Source organism: Telmatherina bonti (genome assembly GCF_933228915.1).
Source record: "Telmatherina bonti genome assembly, chromosome: 1".
Taxonomy (NCBI): domain Eukaryota; kingdom Metazoa; phylum Chordata; class Actinopteri; order Atheriniformes; family Telmatherinidae; genus Telmatherina; species Telmatherina bonti.
This window is the reverse complement of record NC_136619.1, coordinates 23577770-23592904: the sequence shown is the minus strand read 5'-3', so window position 1 is coordinate 23592904 and position 15135 is coordinate 23577770. Positions and strand designations below refer to the sequence as shown.

At 35.9% G+C, this 15135-nt stretch overlaps 1 protein-coding gene across 1 annotated transcript in view; it reads left to right on the top strand.

Annotated features, from left to right (window-relative positions):
• The window catches only part of furina (furin (paired basic amino acid cleaving enzyme) a), a 76700-nt gene that overhangs the window by 24124 nt on the left and 37441 nt on the right, over window positions 1–15135 (top strand). Inside the window, exon 3 of the mRNA XM_079240167.1 lies at window positions 14082–14180. Within this exon, the coding sequence (XP_079096293.1) occupies window positions 14082–14180 (99 nt within the window). The remainder of the gene's footprint in view (window positions 1–14081; window positions 14181–15135) is intronic.

The window sequence follows — 15135 nt, the reverse complement described above, 5'->3', positions numbered from 1 at the left end:
GTGTGGTTTGACCCTCCAGAAAGCTGAATCTAGCAGATGTGGCAGGCGTATTTATTGAACCCGTAAGAAAAACAAGTCCGTATAAAATAGAAAAAAAAAAAAACTACCAATGTCACATTCTTTGTAGCCAAACAATTCACTGATTTTAGTGTTGAAACTCAGGTCTACTTGTATCATTTTTACCTTTCCTTTTTTCTGTGCTGAATAAAAACGTAATTAATACTATTCCACATATGTTTTTATTTACATACAAACCAGAATAACATAAACCTAAAATATGGTATTGTCTGATGGATTTGTCAACAAATGACCGCTCATAACTCTACCATTGGTCAGCATGTGATCACAAATATTGAATTATAACCTTTTAAGTATCTGTGCTGCAATGTTAAGTCCTGTAAGTCTATAAAAAAAGGGCTGTCAAAGTTAACATGTTAGATATGTGGTAATGTAACTGTCTTTTCATAATTATTTTTTTCAATGCATGATTATTGGATGCACTGTCTGAATACTTTCAGGAACTGAAGCAGAAATAAGGTTTTAGTTCTGAAGCAGAAATGGACACAAAATTTCTTTTTTTACACAGTTTAGCTGTAAACCTCTGCAAGATGGTTCTGCCGAGAAGACTACATAATTTTTTTTTTAAACCACTGTCGAAGTGAATTGATCTGCCACATAGTGTGTCTTGTCTTAAATACAACTTGCTGTGCCACACAGTTGATTCAGAGAGCCATCCTCTTCCTTTAAGGACAGTCCATGATGGATAACTTCTGTTATGACTATCTCTCTTGAAATAATCCCTACACATGACCTGAGTGGAAACTGCCGGCATTCGCAGCTTCTTTTTATTACATGCTTCTTAACATGCTTCTCTGTTTTGGGCTACTAGAAAATTTCCAAGCTTTTCCTGTTCCGCTGCTGCACATTTCACAATAAAGATTTTGCTGAGTGCAGTTTACTCCAAACATCTCAGTTTCCTGCAGAGATGTCCTGGTAATTCAAGAAGTAGCAACATTTTAGCACTTCAGCTACTTTAGGCCTGTTTATGTGTCTTTCTATAGAGACATGATGTTGTAAGAAGTGGTCCTTGTTTGGACCATTCTTTACTTTAGTGTAAGTAATTTGTGTTAAAAATAACACAAATTCTTTGTGTTATTTACTAATAAATGTGATTTTTGCTCATAACTTGTGAATCAGTTGTATCTGCATCTGCTTGTCTGTATGTAAAAAAAAAAACAAAAAAAACTGTTTGGCAGTGTGTTTGTATTTTCTACCAACATTAATGAAAACACATCTCTGTTTTTCTCATATTTATCTGGTATCTTTGCAACCAGTGCAGTTTAGATTGGTAATGAGACATTTGCAGATGTTTCTGTTGACCAACACACATGGTTGCAGTGTTGACTGGAACCATGTTACACTCTAACGGCACCCTGACACACAACTGTAAAGCTGGCTTAACCACATAATTTTGTGTATGCTATCTGTTTTATTCGCTTGCTTAGTTCTTGTCTATAATTCTTTTTGAGTTTCAGTTGTGTGTCTTTGCTTTGTGTTAATGCCGTGTCAATCAAACTTCCCTCTGCGAAAAGTAAAGTATCTACAGTATGAATTGATGTTGCTGTAACGTCGATACCTGGATCTAGCTGGTGTGTTGTGTGCAGCTCTGCTCTTTTCATTCATGCCTGCTGTGAGTTGATATTTTACAAGATTGGGAACAAGAATGGCTGACAGTCGGTCCACACAGACAGTGAGGGGTGCATCATGCATCAAGAAAACTTATTCAGCAAGTCTGTCATGCTGCTGTTCCAGTGTTCAGTTTAGTCATAGGTCAAACGCATGCTTCATTTTTTCCCCCACTGCATTGCTGTTGTGGCACAGAAACCTAATGGAAGTAAAAAAAAAAATATTAAAAAAAAAAAAAAAAAAAAAATGGTCAAGGCCAATAATGTCTGGGAATTCTGCTGAAACAGGTGAGGAAATTAACATAAATTTTAATTGTCCACATTGGGTCAAGTGCTGAGTCTCCCCCAAACAGTAAAAAAGCTCAATATATATGCACACATGGATGAGAAATTCTGCTTTCTATTTAAAAAAAAAAAAAAAAAAAAGTTTGTTAGACTTTTTGACTGATGATCCGTAAAATACATTATGAAAATGTCTAATTTCCTAGATGCACACTTAGTGTATAGTTTGAGTGTGATGTTGAAATTTGTCAAGCTAATAAGTGTGCTATGCTTATAACTACTTTTGGTAATGTATCTTGCACACATGGCTTTGTACCGGACTAGTGTTGCTTAAAATTGTATTGCTGTTGGACATGGTTGTGATGTTTTCTGTGCCAATATTGCATATATTATGCAAGGCAGTACACTACTTAATGACTGTACACTCTCCGTTCTCTGGAACGAGTGCTGATTGATATCATTTCCATGCCAGACCAAGTGCAGCTTTATTTGACAGGTTGCTGAAATAAAGGCAGCCATGTCATATGAGTTTAATGTTCCTTGACAAGCCAGTGACTGCTTTTCATTTCCATAATGTAGATGAGACCAGAGTTGTTTTGCTGCAAGTTGCTTTCTACTATGAATAATTCTGTGTAGTGACTCCACTCAACATATCTTCATCCTTTTACTGAATTATTTGGTGAAAAGAGCCTATTTGTTCAAAGTGCCAGGGGAATGCAATAATGAATAATTTCACTGACTGACATTCCCACTGCTAAATGAATCTGTCAAGTTCATATCAGGACTTATAAAGCATAATGGCCCGCATTGCTGCAATGGTGGCTAACGCTCAACACAGTTTGTATGACTTCTGTGTTGCTGTACACTACAGTTAATGGAAAAAGAACCATGATAGCCCAATTACTTGGTTAATTCTCTGTTAACTTGGCTTCTGATCAGTTGGCACTCATACTTATTGTCAATATTAGATCCATACTATTAAACATAGATCATTATTATCAAACTATAAAATGCATTACACACTTTCCAGTCTGGATTTAAACTTAAATGCTAAACCTTATAATTCACATACTCATGTATTTCAGAACTTCTTCCACATTTTAAAGATGCCCAGCAGGGTTTTTGTTTTACATTTGTTCAAAGCATAGATTGTGTTTAACAGATGGATGAAACCATCGTTTCATTTTATTCTTAAACTACTACAAGGCTGTGTTACTCTGAATAGCCCACTCAGATCTATCATTAATTGTTCAAATGAATATATGCCCACCTCAATCATGTGGTTGATGCAAAGACAGAGTTTAATGATGACAATGCAATCTTAAGAAGATAGATAAATTGGATTAGCTAAATGTATTGGATTCTTGGCTTTACATCAACCAGAATCTTATTTCTGGTATATTTGTCCATTGATTGTATAAAGCATTATGACAGATCCATGCCATGTTAAGGTTTAAGCTGTCATCGTATTTTACTGGATTATGCCATGGTGATAAGAGGAGCAGAATCAGTGTTCTGCAATTATTTATCTTCCTTCAAATATGAATGAGTTTCCACAAATACCTTATCTTATCCAGTTGGCCATTATGTCTTACACAAGACTTTAGTGTAACAAGATTTTCCTGTAATGTTGAAGGGATATATCGGGGAAATGAGCCTTTTGCTTACAGGATGTCCTTTGGTTTCTTTAAACAGATAAATATCGAAAGTGCTTTCAGAAATGGTCTGTTGTTTCCTGGTACAGTTCATACTTGTGATGAAGTTCATTTATGGGAAACTTTCATTATGGTGAATGGCTTAAAAAATCTCTTTCAGATAAGTAGAAAATAAGTTGGGCTCTAATTTATCTGTATACATAGGTTACAAGTAAGCACAGGTGTAGCCGGTGTAGCGTCAGATTCTGTTGTCTGAACAGCTGGAAGACTTTGTCCAAATTAGCATATTTATAATAACATTATCAAAGCAGAAAACCCTATCTTGTAGTGTTTTCTCAGACTATGAGTCTACAGATAATTATTGACTTCACTGTCAGCAGTCTACCCAGAATAATGCACTAGATATTTTGTTTATCATCATCGAATCACATCATTCACAGATACAGTGGTTGAAAGAATATAGGGCACAGTAAAGATTGTTTTTCTTTCCAGTGTATAATCTACCACATACTTTACTTTTACCATACGTTTATTTATTTATGTTTTAAATATATGCTTTTTCCTTTTGATTTCTTTTTTTTAAACTTACTAAAGAAAATACTTGTTCAGTATGCTTTACTCTTCAAAACTTCAAACAATCCTTTTCTCACTTTTTTACAAACCAAACTTAAGCTTAGCTGTCCCACTACTTCCCAATTCATGGTAACACAGTATATCTTTTTGAAGTGACGACCACATACATTACCCTACACACTGGCACTGACAAAAAGCAAACAAATATGAAAATAACTAACCAGACATTCAACATAATTGGTATGTATGTATCTAACTTCCTCCAGAAAACCATCAATGTTCATTCAAACATGTCCGTTATATAGTGCAGCTTTAATAATGGAAAAAAGGGGTGTGTCTAAAAGAGACTGTTCAAAAAGTCCACCTGACAATGTTTTTCTCAAAGTCACCCTCAAAGTGCTGCCACTGTGCACTTTTGGAGATCCTCATGACAGTCCATTAAATTGAAGGGCCGAGGTCTCTGCTACCTGCGGAGTGCAGAGACAAAATTAGTGGGTCCTCTGTGGTCAGAAAGGACAGTGATGGAAATGTTTTAGGTAGAGAGTTGGTGGGAAATAAAGAGTGCAGCTTTCTCAGATGGCCTCGTTGGTCCCCCAGTGGGATGGGAAGAACCTGTTTGGTATTTCTGTCCAGTAGCAGTTCTCTATCTTTGCTCTAAGATTAAAATGGCTAGATAGAATTGGACAGGAGAGTTAAATCTTATTAGCTCATGTCCCACTGGCAGTCACCTTTGTGCTCCTTATTCATCGACTGTGTGCGTGTATTTCATGGGGAAGTTAGCTAGAGGGAACGATGGAAAAAGAAATTCGACAGGTTAATATCCAAACCTCTGAAATAAAGGCTCTGTTGTGTTTGGCTTTTTGCTTAGACACACAGTTCCTGCACCCATTTTGATTTAAGGCCCATTTATGCTCCCTTACTTATATAAATGGCAACCTCATTTTCACACGTTGTCATACATTGCCACCTTCATACTTTCATGCATCTTTTACATCGCCATGGTTGTTAAGTTCATCCACTAGTGAACGGTAATTCAGTGATGTAGTTCACAACAGTCCGAAACAAGAAGAACCAGAAAAATTAAACCACAAGGTTTTTACCTTTTCTCTTCAAACCTGTCTCTTCTTCAGATGATTTTATTTGGCAGTTTCTGTGTTGTCTTCTTCTGTTCCTTTCCTTCTTCTTCTTCTTCTCTCATTTGTTCCTTTCTCTGGCAGATATACAACTCAACCCAGCTCCCACGATTTCCGGTGGTATTACTTCGTTTTCTGTGTCAAGCGATGGATAGCTGAGATCCTTGAACATGGACCAAATTGGAAAACCAGTTGTGTTTTTCCATAAAAACAAAATGGGCAAAATGCATAACTAATACAGGAGATGAACAAAACTGTCTGTCTGTAGATCTGTCATCTGCGTCAAGCATAAGTGGGCTTTTAGCAACTAAATATATTTTTATATACATTTGTTATACTCTTTTAAAACAATTTTTTTCATAACATCCCCTAAAGTGATCAATTCTTAAACTAAACAGAAATTGGATGATCAAACCAAAAAAAAAAAAAAACCCTAGAAAAAAAACCCAAAAAACTCAAGCATAATTAATTCAATGCTATAATCTCCAGTTTTGCTCATTTTTTATGACTTGCTGCTGTTTTTATCACTGCTAATGTTTATTCATCATTACACATTGATTCTGTCCAGTCAAAGATTTTATGCAGCACACTTTCATGTCTTTTAATAATGGAATCTGTTATAACTCTTATGATAAGGGGTCTTTCAGGCTGTGCTGCAAACTGCTTCGGTTGTAAAATGCTCCTGAGTTTATGGTCAGCCTGTTATCACAGATTAGCTTTTATTCAGCACTGTGGAAAACAACGGCATAATTACAAATGGTTTTAATCATAAATATATGAATGTTCAAATCTTATAGTGGCCACATAGTGTTTAGACTTCAGTATAACATATCTGGTGTTAAATTAGATATTCTTACAGAGTCTGTGTCTTAAATGTGCAGTCTGGGAATTCACTGTAAGTGAAATTATTATTTGTGGGAATTAGTAAAATTTGTATTCTGCATGAGAACTAGATGTACGCCATCCTTAAAATTATATGGACAACATTTTGAAAAGTAAGAATAATACCCCAAAGAAACTGCTAAATGTCTCCCTAGTATATCCAGGTTTAAATAGCACATTTCCCCCCTTCGAGTTACATGCTGGTAAGTTTTGCTGTATGGCTTAATACAGATTCAAACCTAAGATTAGATTTAGTGTACCCCCATAGTGTCAGAAGCAATCATACAGTCTGCTCTCCCAGTGATAAAAACAGCCTCCCCTGTGATTAAAAACCTGCTTCCTACCTGTCCCTCTCCAATTTCCTCCATTTCAACTGAGCTGTCTGTTTTTGCCGGACACCCCATAACCCCCCCACCACCACCACCAATACTACAACTACAGCAACACATACGCTCACACATGCACGTTCACTTTCTTGGTAACCAGTGATGGATGCAGTTCACTAATGAGAATGAGCTCATCAAGCCATCTGCATGAGACAATGTGCTTGAGACCATTTCTCAACTGTTAATATGACTCAAATGGGATGACCTTTGATTTCCAGCAGACTGATCATGAAAAGTTGTTGCTTCCGGCTGGTAGATACATTGCAGAAGATTGATAAGAGATTCAGCATGTTGGAGGTTCTGCAGCACTAATCACGCAGTGGACTGCTTAACCACTTCCTCTTGATTATTCACACTTCGTTTATGTTGGAGTGTCTGAAGGTTAGAAAGATGCAAGTACAGATTTTACTTTCAACTTTAATGACACAACATCTGAAGATTTCAACAGATCAACATACAACAGATTTTAACTGTCTGTAAGCACGAGATGTGTTGTCGGTGTTTAAGACAAGACATCTTGTACGATCAACAATGCAGAACTAAATATGTCAAAGCTATAAACGTGCATCTTATAACAAGAGATCAACATGCAGTCTGAGTTTTAGAACAAATTTTGCAATCTGGATTAAAGGAAAAAATCCTTATAAGGAAAACACATGCTTTTTATTGATACCTGAAAACTTATTCATAATGGACTCTCCTTTAAGGACCACTTGTGTCAACTTGAGAATTTGCCGCTGAAAGACAAGGGGCCGGACTCTACGCTGTGCAAACACGTTGAGCTGATTACTGAATAATCAACATAGTTGTATGTTGATTAAAGCAGAATGCTGTTTTAAGTGTAATAAACAAACTTACTGGGCTATGTTTGTACTCAGCATTGGATGAAAATAATGCATAGAGGAGGGGGGGCTGATTCACTGTTCATCACAACCCTCAGCAGCAGACTTTTGAAATAGATCTTCGTTTTTTTTTTCCTCTTTTCTAATTTTTTTTTATAAGTAACAGTGAATTATGAAGATAAGCATACAAATATTGTAAAAATGGCATTCAGGTTTGCTAATGAAAGTAGTCTTTCAACAACTTTCATGTGGTTGGTAAGATTGTTGTTACTCTTTAGTAAAGACCGTGCCATTTATACTGACTTAAGACAGTTTACAGTTTTGTCTTTATTTATACTATGTTGTAACAAGGCTTAATAATAATTCAGTTAACTTATGCTAAAATGTTTGCAGTGTTAAAACAAATTTACTGAATGTAAATTAATTTTGCACTTCAAACTCTGACTGCAAACAGAAGTGGCTACACTGGATGTATAAATAAATGTTTATTTTGAATGGTTTAAATCTTTCCCCGATCACATCATAAGTCAGTTTGCTGAACAAGGATAACATTTTGAAACATACTTTGTTGGATGAGATCAGAAGAATCAGTCAAAACTTTTCACCACAGCTATATCCAGCTGTATCTCTGCTCAGGATGAACTAATTCTTTCAGATCACATTTGGCTCCATCATGAGGCTGAAGTTCTCGTCTGACATAAGAAGTTTTTTTGGTCTGGTGGGGAATTATCATATTAAGTCATAGGCCACAGGGTTCATGCTGCTCTTTCCTTATACATCATTCATACTTGTTTCTCCTCCCCTTTGGACAAATATACACAGTAGACTAGTGAGAACCTTGTGAGTGAATCAAGCATGAGTTGAAATTATAAAAGGGAAATTCTCCATGACCTGGCTTATCTGCACACAAGTATTGTTGTTTTTCTGTATAACATAACACAGTTAAACAAAGTGGTTGTGTGGCTGCTTCTCACACGTATTGACTTTTCTATAATTGATTATGATTGTTTGTACAAACCCTGCATAGTTAGAGTATTGCTATTTGGTGTTAGAGTTTTGCAGCAACTGTATTTATGTTGCTGTTCCCTGACTATACTCACAGCACCATGAAGACACAATGAAGAATCAGTCATCTGAGAACAGGTCGCATCGACCCATAAGCTAAGAACCTTGCAGCTGCTGCACCATGACACCGTAAATTCTTTTCACACTCATCTTCACCTTAAAGTTGAGGTGTACTGCAGTGGCAGAGATTCTGTGTTGTGCCCACCATTTGTCAATGCAGACCTAAGAACAGGCATACAATATACTGATAATGATTTTTTTTTATTATTAGCTAGTTAATTCTCAAGTTTTATTAGTTTATAATACCATGCAAGAATCAGTAATAGTTTACTCTGATTGCGTCAATGTGGTCACTGTGTATTTAAGTCAGACTACAATATTGATGTTTATTATGTCCCGACGAGTTGATGAATAATTAAAGAGGCTTTCCAGTATTACATCACCTGCCAGTGTACCAGCATTCAAGCTGGGCCAATGTGGTCAATAAGTATTTTTAAATCATACAAGCAACAAGTAACAAGAATCCCACTTTTTAACAGATGTGACTAGTGGTCTCACATGTGCATATCCATCACCTTACGGTACAAACACATTCACACACAAAAGCACAGACTTGCACAAAGACGCACTCCATCGTCTCGACGCTACCATGATTGAGCTACCTGCCATAATGCCAGTGTTCTTTTTGCCCTGTACTCGCATATATGGGAGACTAGCCATCTCTTTTCTGAATAATCTCCCTATTTTATTAGCTAGAATATTTCACAGGAAAACACATGCACACAAAACAAACAAAGAAAAAACACAATAAAATTTTTATACTGAGTGATTTGTGTTGTCTTTGAAGCAACAAACATCGGTGTGCTTTGATTTGGTTGGAGTGTTTTTATTTTCTTCTGTAGATGTAACCTGTGTTGTTGTCTACTGATTCCATTGTGTTTAGATCAGGCTTGTGGTGGTCTGAAGGTTTCCTTATCCTCGTTACTGAGTATAACTCTTTGGCTGTATGTTGGGGCCTTTGCCGGTCTGTGCAGTTAATTTGGGAAGATAAAATGACTCCTTGGTATTAATGTGCTCTGATTAAACTGTGTCCAAACAGTTGTAACACTGGTCTTGCATGATGATATCAACTCAGACGTAATATTTCTCATTCCTCCATTCCAGCACCAGCTGTAGTCTTCAGACAAAGTGTTTTTGAGTTTCATATTTGCAAGGCATAAAGACACATAACACCCTTAAATAAAGAAACCCATAAAGTCTTCATTACATGTTTAATGAGTCTAGACCGGCATTTGTGGGAATGGAAAGAAGAGGTGCAACCCTAATGTGACTCTTTAAATTTGAACACAGCAAGTCTATTAGAATATAAAATATTAGCTTTTTATGTACACATAAAATGATGAAGTGTTAAAGAAAAACCAAGAGAATAAATTAGGTTTGATAAAATTTGACACACAGTCATTATTTTTTGGTATTGCCAAACTAAACAACTGACTAATTCACTAGATTTTAATTTTATTTAATTTATCAGAGGTGTGTCAGTTTTGCAAGTATTCCTGAGCTAACCAAGAGAGCAATCAAATGTGTCTGGGTAATGGGATGAATCTTTAAATATGCAAAGTAAAAGACACATTAAGAAGAATCAGTGTTTTAGTATTTAAAATGGACAACTTTTTTCTCTTTTTAAAAATGTATTTAAGGCACACCCTCAGTAGACTAAGGCTTGGTCTTAAATAAGGAATAAGATCTAATGTGGATAAGCATCAGGTCATGTACCACCCCAGAAAGTAATAACCTTGTAATGGAGAAGAGTGGGGTTCATTATGCCATTGTAACTGTAGACAGCCACAAAATACTAAATGTACTAAATTACTTTATTTTGGAGAATCTGTGAATGTTGAAGTTATTGGTTATTCCACTTATTGCCCACATTCAAATTTCTCATATTTCACCATTTTCTGTAATCAGCATGCTTTTGTCAACACTATGAAATAAACTAAACAAACTTCTGCAGAACATCTAAGGTAAATGGAGGAATGTGCCGGGAATGATCATTTGTATTTACTCTACACAGTGGAGGAACGGGGCTAGTAGCCTGTTGATAAATATGGAACCGTGAGTTTTCCTTATAAGGCTTCATAAATCTAATAGTTTGTTCCTGCTTGTTTTGTGTTTTCATCATACTAGGCTTCACTTCAGCCATGTGCAGATTCGTTTCTACAGCAAACAATGTGAATCTAGCTGTGGTTAATACACTCAGTGAAAAGTAAAAAAAGATTACTTTAATGCTACAGAAACGGTTTCACCTGGCTTTTGTTAAGTACATACATAACGTAAATGCCTTATAAAGCTAAAGTTTAATGAGTAAGTAGAGACAGATTAAGTGCTTTTGGACAAATAAGTAATGGAGGAACAATGTGGAGAGAACAATTAATGAGGAAGGGTAGTTGGGCAGAAAAGACAGACCAGCTGTGCAACCTGTTTTCGGGTGTGTGGGGGCAGCTTGGGCTGCTGTGCCATGTTTTCTCCTGAAAGAAACTGCTTGTTATGTCCAGCTACCACTGTGGTGATGTATTCCTTCTGTCCTAACCATTCACCACAGTAAGTAATTAGACAATAGCCTCATTATGTAAAAAAGTTGCTGAACTATTTTCAGACGCTTTTGCATATGTGACTACAAGTTTTATTTTTTCCAGTTATCTCAACTCACTGATGCACAAAATAAACACAGAGGCCTCTGAATCAAATGCAGTCAAAACTAAATGGGAATGTGTCATCTTTGATGTTGTGGATGAACCTCAACAATAACTTCCTCAAGGAAAATGCTTAAAATCTAATGGCTTTCTTGATATTCACTGGTCCACACAGGCAGCAGCTCTCTTTTATTTGAAGCCCAAACTCCTTCCACAGCTTGTTACCAGACATTGTTGATTCTTTGTAGTCATAATTTTGTCAACAGTCACTAGAGATAAGACATAAGACCTTTTGATAAGTGTTTTCCCACAAGGTAAATTTGGCAGTCCAGGGTGGACCAAACATGCAAACAAACTAGCAGACAGTAATTTTCCATTATCTGTTACTGTGCATTTTAATGAAGTTGATGGATTAATGCCTCGCTTTTGCACATTGAGCAGCCTGTTGTGTTCTATCAGCGCCCAGCTTCTAATCAGTAATGGTCACCTCCAAGACCTAATCTTTCTGTTTCCACATTTTTCCATCTAAATGGGCTTGTCCTAATGGCCTTTTTTCCAGTGGAAAGCCGTGAAACCCCACACAAACAATGTTGTCTTGAGATTGGATTGTTGAAAACCTAAGGTCCTGAGCGATGCTGCTGATTGCCACATGATGATTGAGCTGGGGGGGGGTATGTATTTAGGAGGACTTGAATGGACTCCATTTTGTTGAGTGAGGCAAGTGTGTGTGTGTCCGCATATGTTGGTAACAAATGAACTGTTTTTATGGGGAGTTGACCTTTGTCTCTGTAGTTGGGTTCATTGATTCTAGCTAAAGTTTTTTTTTTTTTTTTTTTTTTTTTTTTTTTTTTAAATCAGAGAATAGATCTCTTAAAAGTCACAGCAGACTGGTCAGTTTGTTCCATGTGTATTGGGGGAGGTGTTTTTCCCCATTTTTTTCTATTTGTTTTTGTCTGTTAGTCTGTCTGTTAATAACTTTATGCAAAAACTAATGAAGTTTTGTATATTAGTTCAAACTTAAATTCCATAAAATGTTGGGAGTGATCTGGAAGTAACTGGACATTTTGAAAGGATTCTTTACAGCGAGATATAGAAATTGTATTGTCATTATACTTACAAATCCAAGTGGTATGGGATCCATATGAGAAGTAGGTTATACATCTGGTTAAAGCTGCTGGTTATATTTGAATTTTTATTATAAACTAGATTAAAGTCTGAAAACTAAGTCAGCTGGCAAGTTAAAAGGTTTTACTAAATATGTTATTTTGCATGTTACAAGAACAGCTATGCATAGCCTGACCTTTATTTTGAGTCTGTTTGTTTTACTGTTATTATAAGAAAGAAACTGTAATAAGGTTTGCTATGCTTTTTAATAAGTATTTGATTATGAATGTTACTGGTATTTCAAATGCTAAGGTCCGACCATCAATGAATCTTAACGTCTGTATGAAATTAATGCAGGACTATAACATAGGTGGGAAATCACACTATGCTAGAGGTCTGCACTATCCATTTGCTTTTGTACTTATAAAATATTATTTATAATATTCAAGTTTAAAACGGTTAACTCAGCTTGTGCTTTGCATGTTGGTTCTTTATTCTTTTATTCTGGGGTCTGAGTTGAGTATAACTATAAAGTGTGGCCTCCCTCTTGGTTATTGCTTTCCTATTGTCCACAGGCTTTGTGTGCCGGGGCCTTTTGTGTCAGCTTGGCTGGAATCGGCCTGTTTACTGTGATTAAATGGGAGCAGGGAACGTTGCGGGGGACTCAGCTGTGCCTCTTTTAGACTAAAGGAATGTTGCAGTGCTCACTTCAGTACCTTTGGCGCTACACCAACTTGTGCTGAGACACAAAACACATCCCAGTGAGACATAAAAATATGTCTATGTATTTTCTAACTCCATGCCTCCGTTTTTTTTTTTTTTGTTGTTGTTGTTTTTTTTTTTTTTTTCTTTTCATACAGCTCCAAAATCAAAACTAAAGTCTTAATTTTGACTGATAAGACTATTGGCAATAATCATTAAAATACACCAATGCGTATCAACTTATGTGTGGTGTCATACTTACCCATTTTTATTAAAGGCCTTTTAGGTGTCTGGTCCTGGACTTTTATTTCCAATCACTTTGGATTTGAATATTCTTCTTCTTCTCAAAAAATTCCTTTTTTAAAAAAATTTTTTTTTTAATTTTTTTTAATTTTTTTATTCCACCAACATATCTGGAGCCAATTGGTAAAAGTGGGAACCCTCAGATTTAAAAGGCTGCAGCCATTAGCAGTTGGTTTTGCCATTTAATTTATTAAGGGATTATTAAATTTCAGTGTGTCAAGTAACAGTAGGTCTATTCTGTGTAGCTTGTATCTGCATGCTGATTATCCTCTGAAACAGCTGCAGTGTCATGTGAATTGATTTTCATTTGCACTGCATTTATTGACTGACTGCGGAGAATTACAGGTTGTGTGTAAGATGTACCATCTGGTAATGTCAGTCAGCATGGGGGTGTGCCATGATGCTGTAGGACTGTTGGAATGAGCTAAGCATGCCAGAAATGTAGATATCTGTTCAAGTAAATGACGAACCCTTTACTGGTCTGATTGGTTACTGGCAGCACAAATTTACCCAAGAGACCACCAGAGACCACAGATTGCAGGAAAAAATAGTTGTTTTTAGAGAAAATTATTAATGGGATTTCGAGTAATTGAAGTAAAAATGAAGTAATTGTGAAAATTGATAGCTTAAAATATCTTTGCTCAACTAGTGCTGTTGGGCTCATGTTTTAGATGTCTGAGGTTATTATAAAACAGATTGTTGAGGAAATATAAGTTGATAGCAAAACAGATTTAATAAAGTTATGTATGATTGATCATATGTTTTCATCTTTCCAGGTATTTGGGGATTATTATCACTTCCGGCATCGCACAGTGGCAAAGAGATCCCTGTCAGATCACAGGGGGACACAAGTCCGTCTACAAAAAGATCCCAAGGTAAGAAGTTTTTAATGGGGGTTTCAGTCATAAGTGTGGGTGAGGTTTATTGTTATTTCAGTGTGCTATCTGGAGGCAGTTTGTGAAGTGTAGAGACAGCTGCTGCACTTAATATGTATTGTGGTTCATAAGAGGTGACTGTATAGATGTGTGCTTTGGGCTTTGAACATCAGGAAAACTACTTAATTAGGCATTTGAATTTATTTAAACAAAATACTCTAAATATGACTTATTTCATGGCAATTTAAAAAATGCATAATTTGTGATGGCAAAAAAAAAAAGTTTGAAAGACACGAAAGATTTTATAATGCTGTGTAAAGCTGGTTTTATGAACATGATTTCTGCTCATGAGTTTCCCAGAAAACTCACGTTGCATCTGTTTGAGTGATTTGACTGTGTTTAATATGACAACCATTTAAGCTTTAATGTTAAGATTTGTAATAGCTAATACAACTTAATCTTTTAAAAATCAAATAATTTTACTATTTTTTATTTTATTTTATAATTTTATGTTATGTGATTAATGATTAGTTTGGCCAGGCCAGTAGATTCCAGCAAAGGAAGAGATATGAAATGAAAGGAAAGGGAACACATAAAAAGCTCACACGCTCAGGGCTAAACAGCCAAAACCTTCCACCTCATTTGTCACTTTCCTTTTATAATGGCTAGTTCAGATGATTTAAAATGTATGAAACAGCTTTTGTTGTAGTTTTTGTCCTATGGTCTGAAGCCTGAAATACTCCTCAGATGGCTGTTCCACCTTGTCTGATCTATTATAATAATAAGCGTGTCTGTATATCTTTCTTTTTTTTTTAGTAGTATTTATATATAGTGTGAAATTGACTTACCTCACACAAGACAAAAGGGAGTGTGTAGAATTAAAATCTGTAGAAATGAATTTGTTTTTAAAGCCTCAATCTACACAAATTCAACAATGAAACTTAAGAACTTTTTG